At 34.1% G+C, this 14,027-nt stretch overlaps 2 protein-coding genes and 2 non-coding genes across 13 annotated transcripts; 2 read left to right on the forward strand and 2 right to left on the reverse strand.

Annotated features, from left to right (window-relative positions):
• Positions 1-769: 769 nt before the first annotated feature.
• Positions 770-7,016, forward strand: lgc-41 (Ligand-Gated ion Channel; the record flags this gene model as incomplete). 10 transcript variants are annotated; one of them, NM_001373479.2, is made up of 15 exons in its annotated part: positions 771-868; positions 1,063-1,222; positions 1,269-1,378; positions 1,439-1,585; positions 1,631-1,677; positions 1,725-1,886; positions 2,740-2,868; positions 2,911-2,966; positions 3,042-3,108; positions 3,164-3,286; positions 3,620-3,688; positions 4,455-4,574; positions 4,635-4,700; positions 4,753-4,874; positions 6,714-7,016. In NM_001373479.2, the coding sequence occupies 15 exons, from the start codon at positions 819-821 to the stop codon at positions 6,849-6,851; spliced, it is 1,566 nt and encodes a 521-aa protein (NP_001360685.1). The 10 variants fall into 10 exon arrangements, with proteins under 10 accessions (NP_001360688.1, NP_001360685.1, NP_001360684.1 ...); NM_001373478.3 differs by having other exon boundaries at positions 776-868; positions 4,626-4,700; positions 6,714-6,934; NM_001373475.2 differs by having other exon boundaries at positions 818-868; positions 3,572-3,688; positions 6,714-7,012.
• Positions 3,394-3,522, forward strand: C39B10.11. The gene has a single exon (NR_071979.1). It is a non-coding gene; the product is annotated as an Unclassified non-coding RNA C39B10.11 (non-coding RNA).
• On the reverse strand, positions 3,627-3,776 carry C39B10.10. The gene has a single exon (NR_071980.1). It is a non-coding gene; the product is annotated as an Unclassified non-coding RNA C39B10.10 (non-coding RNA).
• On the reverse strand, positions 6,983-10,152 carry C39B10.1 (G-protein coupled receptors family 1 profile domain-containing protein). The gene is made up of 11 exons (NM_077353.6): positions 9,963-10,152; positions 9,678-9,753; positions 9,528-9,618; positions 9,167-9,441; positions 8,979-9,084; positions 8,776-8,933; positions 8,641-8,726; positions 8,474-8,591; positions 7,931-8,062; positions 7,442-7,858; positions 6,983-7,384 (listed from the first exon to the last, which is right to left on the reverse strand). Exons 1-11 carry the CDS (start codon positions 10,088-10,090, stop codon positions 7,220-7,222), a joined length of 1,752 nt encoding a protein of 583 aa, NP_509754.1. The 5' UTR covers positions 10,091-10,152; the 3' UTR covers positions 6,983-7,219.
• Positions 10,153-14,027: the final 3,875 nt, after the last annotated feature.

Consider the following 14,027-nt stretch of genomic DNA (forward strand, 5'->3'; position numbering starts at 1 on the left):
GCGCTAAAAATTGGCGATAGAAAAAAACTTTAGCTTTTGACTAATTAAAGACAGTACTTATAAAAAATCGAATATTCGTGAAACGTTTATGATGTAAGAATAGTATCTTATTATTCAATCATTTGGTCCATTACTCATAAAAAATCTAAAAACAAAGAATAACAAAACTCACTTGTGTTCACCTTCCATGCTCAAGGAATAATAATTTTTCAGGCGTACTCTATATTCTTTCTATATTTGTTTTTTCTCAAGTTTTTTAGTAGTCTCAAATCCTCTTACTTAGAATAAAACTTATTCTATATTTTATGAACTTGAAAAGAAATGTAAATCTCTCCAAGGAATGGGAAAAGAACTAGAGTGTCTTAGATCTTCAAAAATTGAGAAAAAATGTTTCGAAAGTGTGTTCTTTGAGCTGCGCACTATTTCCTTTCTGATACAAATTGGTGCCTAAATCTAGTGGTCCGGTTTGGTTAGAGTTTTTGTTTTTCCTTTTCTAGAAAAAAGGAAAGATTCGATTGCCAATTGCAATAAAAACCTCTCTCGAACTTCAACACTAAAAGAAAAGTGTCTATGCACGTTCGAGAGTTAGAAAAAAAGGAGAAGAACCCTCGTAATGAAATTGTGCGGTTTTCAAAGAATAATTGATGGTATTTACTTCCATTTCAGCAAACTCATTCAGAACAGCCCGTTGTTTTGTTTATGATTATAACCTTTGTGCTTCACTTTTTGTTCTCGTTCGCAGTATTTTGTTTAGCGATATTCATGAAAATTTTGCAGGATTTTTGAACAACGAATTTTTTCACAATATAGAATAGAGGATGAAAAAGTACTGGTCAACTCTACATTTGTTCCAAGTGTTATGCATTTTGTAAGTTCAAATTTTGAAATTTCATTGAGTGCCGCTTAAGAAAGATAATATAATAATTTTTTTATTTTTCAAAACGTCTCACTATTAGGACACAATTGTTATATTTATGGAACTTTCTTTTTTTTTCAAATGGACTTTAGTGTAGAAAAGTTTAAAAACTACTAAAAATTGTAAAGCAAATCAATTACTTTCAGTATTTTCATCCGAACATCCTCACCTTTAACGCAACCAAATATTTATAACCTCTTACAACAATCAAATACTCGGCCACCAACAGCAAATGCATCAGTACCACTCGGTGTCAAACTTGGAATGTATTTGGAGAGTCTCGGAAACTTTCGCTCATCAGAAATGGTACGTTGGCCTCATTCATCATATAACTCATGTCATCATGTTTCAGTCGTTTGACGTTGATTTATATGTTTACATGTCTTGGCAGGACCCTCGTCTAGCGCATAATTTTTCCGACTATGTGCTCATCAATAATGATGAAATTCGGAAACAAATTTGGTAAGTGTAGTGAATATTTAAAATGAATCAGGAAATCAAACATTGAAGTTTATTTTTAAGGCTTCCTGATTTGTACTTTGCGAATGCAAGGCAAGCAAGCTTTCAAGAGGTTACTGTTCCCAATTTTAATCTGTTTGTTGCACCAGATGGTACTGTCGCATACTCCTGTAGATGTACACTTACGGTGGCTTGTAGTTTGAACCTAAGGTAAAAAAAAAGTAAATAAACTGAATGTTAATTTCGCAATTTTAGATACTACCCAATGGATCAACAGCTTTGTTCGATCCGTGTTTTAAGTTGTAAGCATTCGGCTAAATATGGATATTTAAAATATTTGAAATTTAAGATGCCTACATAGCCAAACAAGTTAATGTAACTTGGTTTGACAAGAATCCGGTTCGGTTCAACGAGGAAATTGGGTTACCCGAGTTTCAAATTGAGCATGTTTCGAACGCATACTGTAATGGATCGTATCAATATGCACTAACTGAAAACTCATACAAATCTGGTGAGTGACAATTTCAACAAAATTAAACACATTATTAAATTGAGTTTTTTTTTATCTGTGAATTCAAGATGACAGATATCCAGTCACATAAGGTTGTTATCAAATTTTTATATTGGTATGTAGCAAGGGTGGGCGGCTAATCGTTTTTTTTTCGGTTAACGGCTAATTCGGCATAAGCTGACTTTTAAAAATTTCGGCTGACGGCTAATTCGGCTATTAGCCACCCACCCCTGGTATGTAACCAACATTTGTTTTTTTCCAATGTGATGAAAAAACAGAATGTGTTTAAATTAAAAGAAATGGCTTTACAATATGTAAATAGTATTAAGTTATTTTTGAAACTCATAATGATTTGTTTACAAATTAAAAGGGAACTTTACAATCTTTTGATGCGTGCGCAAAAATTGAGTAATCTATATTCATGAATACAGGAGCAATGGAGACATTGATTTTTTTGAATGAACTTACACTACATATAAAAATGCATTAATGGCGTAAAATAAATAAAAAACAACTGCCAAACTAATTTAAGAGTTATTATGAATTATGAATATTAGAAATTAACGTTTTAAAAATAAGCAAAAATATCGCGAAAACAATTCCTCTCGGGCGGAGTGTCAACACTATCTATGGATATGGGTCTCGCAACAGAAATGAGTGCAAATGCAATGTTTACTTAGACGCTGTTTGAATTAACAATACTGAATTTTGAAACTTCTGTTTGAATGCAATACAAATAGATTTTCCATGCAGGACAAAAATAATATGTATATGGTACAAGATCGAAAAATCTATGCCTTTTTTATTTATAAATAATGCAAACTGAAATTGATAATAAATTTTATACTTCCAGATGACTTCAGTTGTTTGAGCGGAAACTTGTTCTTGTCTAGATCGATTGGCTACAATTTAGTTCAATCTTATATTCCAACCGGACTAATTGTAATGATCTCATGGGTTTCATTTTGGATTGACAGAAGAGGTAGATCTAGAAAATCTGTGAAACACTTTTAAACTTTTTCAGCGGTTCCTGCTCGCGTCACATTAAGTTTCACCACACTGGTCTCTCTTACCACTCTGGTAAGTTTTTGAGTTACTTGGGTTGACGTTCAGCCGATGCGTCTTCTCTGCAAGAATGACATATCACTTTTTTAGGGAAACGGACTTCGATTTGGACTTCCACAAGTGAGCTATGCAAAAGCCATCGACTTGTGGTACGGAGGTATCAAAGAACAAATCCACCCATTTGGGAATACACATTATTCAACTTCTTTCAGCGTGTATGTTCTTCGTCTTTTGTGCACTTTTGGAATTTGCAACTATAAATAGCTACATGCGAAAGTCGGAAAAATTTGATAGTATGGCAAAGAAAATGCAAAGTGTGGTACTCACTGGAAGAAGTAAGATATGGCAATAGACTGCAAATCCAAAAATTTCAGATTGCATGGTTATATTCACTGATCGTAGTATCTCTATTTTTCAGTTCCCCCATCTTACAATCCATTTACTCTAATTTACAGACTTTTGCACGACGCACGATCCAAATAGTTTCTTGCACTCATTTTTTTGTTTCCACTTCTATTTCTATCACATGGAAGATTGAAGTATGCACCGATACCGTTTAATTTTGCATCTCTCAATCCGTACAATTAATGTACTAAGTTAGGTCAAATCTGAAATTCCAGCAAGGGACTATTTGGTTCGCGGCATCAAAGAGAGCATGCGGATTGCAGGAGGAGCAGCCGGAAACGTTGTGGACGCACTCAACGACGATTGGTGTACCTACTCCACAGAGAACGGACGTAAGAGCTTCTCCGCAATGGTCGGAGACATTTTTGAAAGAGCCGGCAATGCGATTTCTCCCCGTAGAAACAGATACAGAGGTGTAGATCAGTGTGGACATTTCCTTTTAATCACACTAAAATCCGTGTTTTGGTTTTGATTTGGTTTGCCTGGAGACGTCTAGAAAACATGTTAAATTCCGTTAGAGTAAACATAGTCAATTTGGAAAAACAGAAATAGTGGAAGTTAGATTTTATTTCTTGAGGAATAAACAATTAATGTATAAGAAGCAATTCTAAACATACACGTAAACCTTTATTTTGTTCTTTTGCAACCCAGCACAATTGTTTCATATAGGAAACTCAAAGTACCAAGTACCCAAAAGTTTACTTGACTCCTTCCCAACCCCCTCACGTTCTCCATATCCATCAGTGAAACTATCGTTTATCTATCTGTAACTGTGTTGTTACTTTTCGTTCAACATCATCTATCCGGATGCAGTTTCCAAACGCTCCCCAAACACACTATTTAGTTGTTCGTAACCTCGGTTTACCTGAATACCATCCACTGTCATCAATATTAGCAAAACTATCACTCTAGTTTTCTAATCCCTTTTATTAGCGTACTGGATTTTTGGAATTATTTATTTAAAAAAATAATCTCATCATTCACTAATATTCTAACAAGGGAGAGTTCTTGCTAATTGGTATTTCGAACTAATACTTGTTTGAGAGGAGAATTTGCCCAGACACTAATGGATCTAACTGCTGATTTAATGATTTTCAGGACTCAAAACGGAAAAAAGTCCGCGAGGATATGGGAAGCCAGACACTGTTCAGGATATTTTGAGTGAAAGAATAAAATTTATAGACAACGAATTCGACTTTGATACTAAAGAGGATGATGGTGAGTAATAGAAGATTAAATTTCAAAATTCGACATTCACAAAATGTATAGAAATTCCAGGAAATATGGCTATGTCAATCTACGACAATGTATCCTGTCGGAAAGATGAAGCAGATTCCAGTTCAGGTAACAATAAAAAGTTATCATATTGGATAAAATATAATTTTGTCTTGTTTAGAAGAAACCAAGTTTAGCACAAAACCGAAAAGAAATGGAACCAATGGAACAAGGAAGTATATTGATAAGAGTTTAAATCAGTCAGGACAAAATGACAGTTTGATTGTAGCAACATACTTTCAGGTAAAAATGTTAGCTTCTATTAAACGGATGTTTACAATTAAACGGATGTTTATTTTAAATACAGATATTAATTTTTAGTCTTTCTTCTGGTAATTGCAGAAGAGTTTTAATACGAAAGTCAAATTTCACCTGACATATTTTTAACAATTATTTCGAAACTGTAGCCAGACTTTTAGGCTTTGAAATGCAATGTTTTTTCAAGCTTTCACAAAAAACATGAAGATGTTTACTTTTTCTAAAGTTCACTAATATGAGTGTTTACAAAGGATATCACAGATTGATACTGTAGTTGGCATACAACTTTTGAGAAATATAATGCTAGCTGTCATGTACACGGTATAATTGTATTTTTCCATAAAATCATACATCTACCTTCCATTATACTTCAACATCCTCTTAAGAAATAAAATGCCCATGCTCCCAGTTTTAATGCAATAATTTTCTCGAATTAACAAGGCTCCTTCCTCTTTCTAATCCATTTGACATTTTCAATTTATCAAACAATTGTTGAACACACATCCATACACAAACAAATCTTGAGTTGTTTATCAGCCATGTTTCTGGCTGTATGTCAAAAATCTATGATTGCGTAACAAGTATTAGTTTGTACATTTCAACAATGACAATTTCTCAACAAATCCTATCAAATCCGATAAATGGTGATACTTAAAAGTAAACAATGATGATGCAGGCGGGAAGTGACTATAAGAGACTGCTTGATCCTAACGACATTTAGGTTTATATAAGAATCAAAAATGATAATGAAGAAATTAAAATTCGTAGTTTTTATGAGAGGATTCTTTCTGTGACACATTATTATGTGCTCAATGAGCATTTCTATCAATGAGATCACATGTCTTAAGTGTTAATAATATGAAGGTAGTCGTTTTTAATAAGGTAACTGTACATATTCAAACAAAAAAACAAAAACAAAACCAAGTTACAGCCTGAAAATTGTATACGAGTCAGGATTTTGCCGAGTTACTGTTAGTGAGAAAAATTTCACTAAATTGAGTTTTGTTCAACTTTTTCTAATAAAATACAAAAGTGAATTGTGACGAAAAAAGTTGATACAACAGTAGTGAAACATTTTCTGTGAAAGTGATTGATGACAATACTTTTCTTGGAAATTTTTATCATTGACAAATATACAATTTGGCTCGCACATTAATGTGAACGCATTGTTTCATAATTTTGAGTTCCTTTTATTTCCTATACATTTTCTTCACTACATCCACAAAATATTTCCATTTATAGCATAACAGCCCATGTTTTGAACATGTTGAACGTCATCGGTCAAAAGAATTAGTCAACACAGAGAAAGTAGCTTGTTTGTTGTGTGAAAATCCCGAAAAATAATTCAAAATCTTGTAAAAACAACAATAATCATGATTTGTATACAAAATCTCTTCTGGTTTGTGCTTCAATTTTAAGACGATTTTATAAAGAAGTACTAATGATTACTTCTGCTTTTAAAATTTGATTTTTGATGAAAAATAGTTGGTTGAGCAAGTTAAAAAAAAACAGTTTATCTTATAGAGAGACTGAGGTTCTGTCATGCTTTCAAGTGAAAGTCTATCGATTGTTCTTTTATTCACAACAAATTGAACAGAGTTCCTGGAGCCTGAATTCAATTCAGTGAAAAACATTGTTTTCATTCTAAAAGATTATATATATTGGAAAATCATCTCAAGTTCACATGAATCAAAAATCAACATTAATTAACTTTAATTCCTCCTTATGAGACCATTGATGAGACCAATTTCAAGTGCGAATTATAATAAACATACCTTTTGCTAGAAAGACATGTCAAATCTTATCAATCAAAAACTTTCACAGATCTCCGCCAACCATTCACGACATGCGCTCAAGATCGACAAATCATGTAGATATTTGTTCCCAGCCGCTTTTCTACTTTGGAATGTTTTCTACTGGTGGTACTATTTAGTATATACAAAAACTCCAATTGATAAATAGTCTTGATCATTTTCACAGCTCAATAATTATTTAAATTGTACTCCTCTCACAACAAAACTCTTTCAAAATCAACAATTTGTGATCTCAATCCTCCTTTGTCTCACTGTATTTGTGCCGATGTATTTTTCAACTTTATAATAAATGTTTATTATTTTTCTCAACAAATTGAATTAAAAATACGACACATAATTTAAATTTAGGCAGAACATAAAGAATGCATTGATATTTAAATACAAAACGAAGATAAGATCAGAACCCATGGATTGCTCATTTGTATAGTTGCAGGAATGAAAAACATAATAAAGCACGGAAAAACCAGAATAACAATATGCACAATAAAAATAGAATAAATATATAAAAACTGATCCTTAAACCTTATGGATTAGGATCTGTTGTTCACACTGCTGTACGCTATCAACCGACGTTGAGTATTGGAACCGCATAGAAACGGAGTGAGATTTTCTTGGAGGCTCTCTGAAGATAGGCATCGCAGTGGTTGTAGAATTGGAACGAATGAAACGTTCCGCACGAGCCTGAAAATCAAATTATTTAAAAAATTTATTTAAAAAAATCATTTTAAAAGTTGATACCTTCTGTTTCTCCTCAACATTTGCACACAATGCCACGTTTTTCATCTCGCTGAGAACTTGGTTGAAGACTCTTGTTGCGCATTCCTCCATCTCAACTTTGGAATGCATAACACCTTTGCAGTTAGTTTCCTTGGCATGTGCAACCAAATGAGTTACAATCATCTCCACAACTATCGTCCTTATCGTCTTCCATTCTGGAGCTTTGAAGTTGATCTTTGCTTTGATTGCTGCGTCCGAGTACTGCTTGTAGACAATTTTCTTTGACACCCTACGATTTCTGTCTCCAAACCATCTGAAGACGTCTCTTATGAAATGTCCAAACTCCAGGCCAACAAGAGTCTCTCGTTCTTGTTTCTCGCTCTCTTTTCCCAATTTCCCATGAATGATGTTTCTGACTTCAGAGATATCTTCACAAAGCTGTAAATTAAAGAAATAAAGAAAATTGTTTACTCTGAGTTGATTTCACAAAGTTCGAGTTTTATTACCTACCCTATGAATGATATCAACTCCAAGTGCCGATGCCAGTGGACTTATTTGCTTACTGATGTACTCCGCAACTCGATGCTTGATGGAGCTGTATTTGATCGATGTGGAAAGAGTCATGCTTACTGCATCCTTCTTCTGGAAAAATTGTTTTTATTGTATTTTTTCTTTCAGAAATATTTGTAATTGAACGATCAGCTATTTTACTATTTCTATCTTTACTATTCTTATGAGCGTCATGAATCAGCAAAGTTCCGAGAACGAAGTAATTGTCCGTAGGACTACATTTATGTGCTCAGACGCTTTTCTACTCCAGACAAGTTACGTTACTAGAATCAAAAAACACATTCCGTATTCTCTCGTATTTGCAGCGGGTGAGAGAAAAAAAGAAAATTGGAGATTTTCTCGTCATCCTTAAATTCGAAGCCCCACAACCCGCTAATTATCGTGTGATGACCGATCAGATTGTTCTAGTCTGTGCTCCGTTTTTAACAACTTGGGATCAAATTAGACCGATAAAAATAACAGAAATACGTTTAATGAACTCACTCTGCAGCTTGGAAACTTGTAGAAAAGTAGCCAATTGGTGGCACTGTGGACAACCAGGAGCATATTTGAAGCATCAGTGAGGTAGAATGAATTGATGTAACCGTCGTAGTCACCGTTTCTAAACACATATCAGTTTACAAATGAATAAGCTAAAAAAATTGGCTTACTCCATGTTTCCATATTCAAGAAGTTCCAACAAAATAGTATTGAACATATAAAGAGTATTGCAAAGAATGAACTTAAAGTTGAGAAGCTGAAAATTTGTAAGATGCAACTCTCAGATTAACAAAAAAGTTTCTTACTGAGAGTCGAAGAGGCATATTCCGATTAAATCTCATTCCAATTTGAAAGTTTCCCACGCTGCGTTGACTGCAAGCCTGAATTGTTTTCACAGTCAACGTGCCAATCACGATAATTGGAGTTGGAGCACGGAACAGAAGATCAGGAAAGAAATGAACTACTGAAAGCACAAAGTTTTAATAAAAACTATAGTCAGTTTACTTACGGAATCTATAGATTCGGATTTTATCGTCATAATACGGTTTCATCATGGTATGATTCCTGAACATTGGCAATCCATTGCTGTCAAAATTGATCTCATAGCAATCCACCTGCAACAATGAAATGTAGTCTCAAATTCCAAGAAATCATAATCATAATCTCCCTTTTGAAACAGATTAATAAAACCCTTACAAGCTCATTCTCAAAAGGCACTGGCAGAAGATTGAGTATGAATGCACAAAAGGTAATCGCTACACAAATCCATCCGACACCGAATTTTGCTTTCCGGGTACGCTGTTCCAATGGTGAGGACACGGCTAGATATCTTTCTAATGTGATTGCGAACACTTGCCAAATAGTGCAAGAAACACAAAACGATGCAAATGGTTGCAGAAAAAACAGAATGTAACTAAATGGTCCATAGATTGGGGTGACACTGTATATCAACGACGGAATGCAGTATGTTGCTGAAAAATTCAAATTTCTTAAGTTTATATTCAGTATCCGTAGTACAAACAAAACATAAAATTAATTTGCAACAGTGCTAACTTACAAAGGCAACAAAGAAGATATATTATATCCCAAAAACAAATCATCCCGAGATGAACTGCCAATCGTTTTGAAAATACACGTGATCCATAAATCTGTAAACGAAATAGTGAGTCATTCTAGTACATACAATGTTAAACACTTCAAATCATACCTGTTTCAACAAAAGTGAACTTCCTGTCAAGCCTAGAAGGATCAGGACAAGAGTGAGTAATCCGTTATATCGATAGCTGAAAAATAAACAATTCATTTAGTTGTGAATCCCGGAAACACGTTGGTCCCGAGCAGGTCACTTCCTATGTAGATTTGAATTTGTTTTTAGGCAAGTCTGACTTTTCGAGCCAACTCGACGGAAAAATGATTCACACTCGACTTCCGACTATTAATCCGGATTGGAAATTTCTTTTAAACTTTCACAAGAGGTGAACTTTAAACTTACCTAAACGTCTTGTAATGAGCGTATTTGCTCCGCATTTGTTGGGAAATGTTCTGAGTGGCCATGGTGTGTAACCACATTTCCATATTAAAACACCAGTCAATTGTGGGCCATGTTGTATTAGCATCCATGGTTCTGAACCTATGATCATAAATAGGGTAATAGTTCAAAGTGAAAAGGGATAAAGAAAGGAAATGAGACTAAAAGTGCTAGAGAGAGGGGGTGTGGACACATCATTAATTGGGGAGGAGCAACTTGGATTAGCCCGAGCAAAAAAAAGTAGGCGGGGCCAAAATTATTCAACATGGATTTAAACTATGGAAGACGTGTGAGAAAGCGGGAGAGAAGGTGAGAAGAAGAGAGAGAATGAGAGAGCAGGAATAGTAAGAGTTAAGCGGATTTTTCATTAGAACAGGAATTAGAATCAACTTTTGATTCGAGATTTTAGTTCAACTCGGATGTTTGGTGTGCTTCAAAATATACCGAAAAAATTTCAAAAAAGTGGCCGTTGCACTGCAACCTGTGCGGAAATAGTTTCGTGCAACACAATCATGTACAAAGGTTCAAACTTTTCACAACATTCGTATCAAATCTATTTTGATCAACTTGAGATATGAGAACATGTACATTGCTTGACAATGACGCTGTGCCAAAGTTTAACCGCAGTTCTGCAAAACTGGAGTGTTAGCCTTACAAATAATGCGGGTTTGACCTGTTCAAGACAAGAACATTTATACACACAAGATTACTGTAGCAAATTGTTGCTATCAGTTGTTCTATCTCACGAGATTGGTTTCTCATTTAGCCGACTTGGTCTATTCGACCTGTCATTTGATATTTGGATCACAACCAACAAGAAGTTTGGTAGAAAACGCAACAAAATACGGTAACAGGTGAAAGCGCGTACTTTTATATGAATCGTTATTCTTTTGGCTTTCGCCTTCGTCTTTGATGGTTACCAATCAGTAACATACAACCGCGATATTGGAAAAAGAAGAACTAAAAGAAAATCGGTGATTGATAGAGACTGGCCACACGAAGTAAACTGAATGAGGAAGAAGTCTAAGGAATTAAAAGAAGTTTTGCTATTTTGAACGCCCCCAAAGAATCTCTTGAATGTCCTATTGAGAATGTATTCAACACAGGGAGAGAATTACAAAAGTGCCACTATGGGATGGCTTCTTTAAATATCTGAAAAAGGGGAGTGTGATTTTTGTGACTGAGAGTTATACTGAAAACAGGATTTTTGGAAAAACGAACAATAATCGGAAATTATTGAAATAACATTGCTAGACAAGCTAACATCATGATATCATAATCAAGGGATTTGCAAAAAATTGAATGAAGTGAAAATTTTAATAATTTGCAACAAGCTTGAGCTAATTTCACTAAAAAGTTTATGTTATTTTCTAAAACTTTGTGCTGCGGTGTTTTGCATGAAAAAAAGTTTGATGTTATTTATGCTCTAATAAAAACCGAAGCAATTTATTTGAACGTTTGAATATTTAAAAAGAAATTTGTCACGAAACAAATTTTGTTGGAATACATTTTTGAGTTGGTTGAACTCAATGACTTTGAGAAAAGAATTGCTATGCTTAAACTTGTTATCTGCAGTTTATCATCTTCACCAGTAGTGCAGTCTGTCTGAGCAAGCTATAAGTTGCCAAATTCTACAATTTGGGATAGATTATTAAAATTACATGAGGTTGTGTTGGTGGAATTCGCTGAACGTATTCCAATGACGATGGTAATATCATTGTTCAGCTAGAGTGCGTTCTTTGAGTGTGCGTGAGAAAGATGAGCTTCGGTTTCAAGCTTTTTTAATTGAACCCGAAATGGATGAGCACGGTGCATGGAAAACAATTGAGAGCAAAGCGGCCTAGGATCATGAGTCAAATGAAACTTTTCTGGGAAAAATCAGAAGTTGGTGGCATTGAAAAAAAGTTACCCACAAATAAAGTGGCTTCTAAATATATGTTTTTGTTATAAGGCAAGACTGTAGACAATGTAACAGAACATTCTGAGAACAGGTGCAATGTGTTTTCTCAATAACATTTTTATTGGCGGCTGGTATATGGCCCTCTCGGAGCAAAAAATAGGAAATGTTGTTACCTAGGCCCAGACAAGCACACTACATGATCTGATAGTTAGACGTGAAAAAAGGAAGTGATTCAAAATTTAGAATTTCCATTAGATATAATTTCTCAGTAAGAGAGGCGAATTTTGGGGTTTTGCAAATTTGAAAAGTTACAAATATTTTTTTTAATTAAGTTTTGAAAGTAGATGTAATAGGGTTTTCATTTAGTTCTCATTTATTTTTTAACTGATAAAAGTTTTAACAATCTGTGGGCCAATAAAATTTTTTTTGAAATAACTAGGCTATAAACTCATATTTCTCATTAGTAAAACTAGGGCGGAAAAGTTGTTAATGAGTAATAGAAACAACTCTAGCAAGAATCCGCAGACTCCGATTCAAACCTAACAGGGGTCAAATTGCACTGATCCGCCTACGTCTTGTTTCTGCACAAAAAAGTCCGCTACTTTGACTTCTTGAACAAAAATCTGACAAGAGTGTACATTGTATCACGTATGCATACAAATCATGCCAATTATTTTCGATGTCACTAGAGGGAAGAAAATAATATTTGAAACGAGAGAATAAAGAAACAAATTGTCAGTTTTCTGACTTTTTCTGAGTATGAACTCTTATTGAATGAAGAGTACAAATCGGTATGTTTTTTGATTACATTACCTATTTCACGATGAATTCACGATTTGTACCAATTTATGTACAAAACTCATGAGTCCAAGGGTATAGCGTCCATTGACAAAAAAGTTCGAAAATCTGAAGCGTTTCTTCCGTCTTCCATCAGTTTACCAAAGACATTTTAATTAAAATATTTGGAGAGAGATCTCATCGCATCAAAAAAGAAAATGACTAAATTAAAGTCCAGAAGATTTGACGTTTTGTGGAAAAAAGCTAAAGGCGAGATGCTGATCATTTGAGCCATCTACTATTTTACGATAATTACTCACGCTGTCATCGGAGAGACGAGCAATGAGTCAAAACTCGCGGGAAATAGCGAGTTGCGCATTTCAAATGAACTCATCGAGCTTAGAGCTGCTATTTCCGATTGCTTTGATTACCAGAATAGTGATATGTTGTGTCATTGTGACATTCAAAAATTTCGGGGTTTGTGTCGACCATGATTTAAGTACTACAAAAGATAATGAGCATTGAAAATAAAACGTAAAGTGCAACGTATTCGTATCAAATTTTTAAAGATTGAAAATAAACAGGGATTGCTGCGTGTTTAATTTTGTTTTCAAAAAAGGTTGTAAAAACTTTGAAAGTTCAGAAAACATATTTTGTTAAACAGTCCCATTAGGTAAACTATTATACTCCATCAGTACAGGTATTCAGTAGAATTTATTTTTCAATCATTAGAACTTTTGTGCAATTAAACATCCTTAGGGATTAAGTCTCTCTCTCTTAGTAAGTGTAAATTGCATTAAAAAATTTCAATGCGAATTCTTCTTCTTAGCCTAAATTTTCCGTGGCCGTTCCTCATTCCGTTGATCACAAAACATATATCGAAGTCTTCTTTTACCCTTTCGAATTCAAGGAAGGAACTGAATGCTCTACATGAAACCAATCAAAACAGAAATGTAAATTTATAAAAGGGATTTAGAAAACGTTTGATGTGCATGGAATAAGAACCAATTTGATTAGAGGGCTAAAATTTTTTGAAAATGTCATTCGTAGAATATTCGAATTTAAATCAAAAATCTGGTCATATAAGGAATTTAAAATGGGTACAACAGCAAACATTTTGCATCATGAAAACGGGGAAGATGCGATAAATATTTTTTCACCAAGTTTGTTTCAGGTTTTCTTAAATTTCATGTGATGGATGAGTCAAAATAGGATCGGAAGTACTACCTTTTCTGAATATCATGAATAAAACATAAGTTCATCAAAACATATCTTGTACCAAAAATTGAATTGAAAAATAAATTTAAAATAGGATTTATGGTTGTTAAAAACGGCGAATTTTAAACAACTTT

The sequence above is a fragment of the Caenorhabditis elegans genome, chromosome X, assembly GCF_000002985.6.
Source record: "Caenorhabditis elegans chromosome X".
Classification (NCBI taxonomy): domain Eukaryota; kingdom Metazoa; phylum Nematoda; class Chromadorea; order Rhabditida; family Rhabditidae; genus Caenorhabditis; species Caenorhabditis elegans.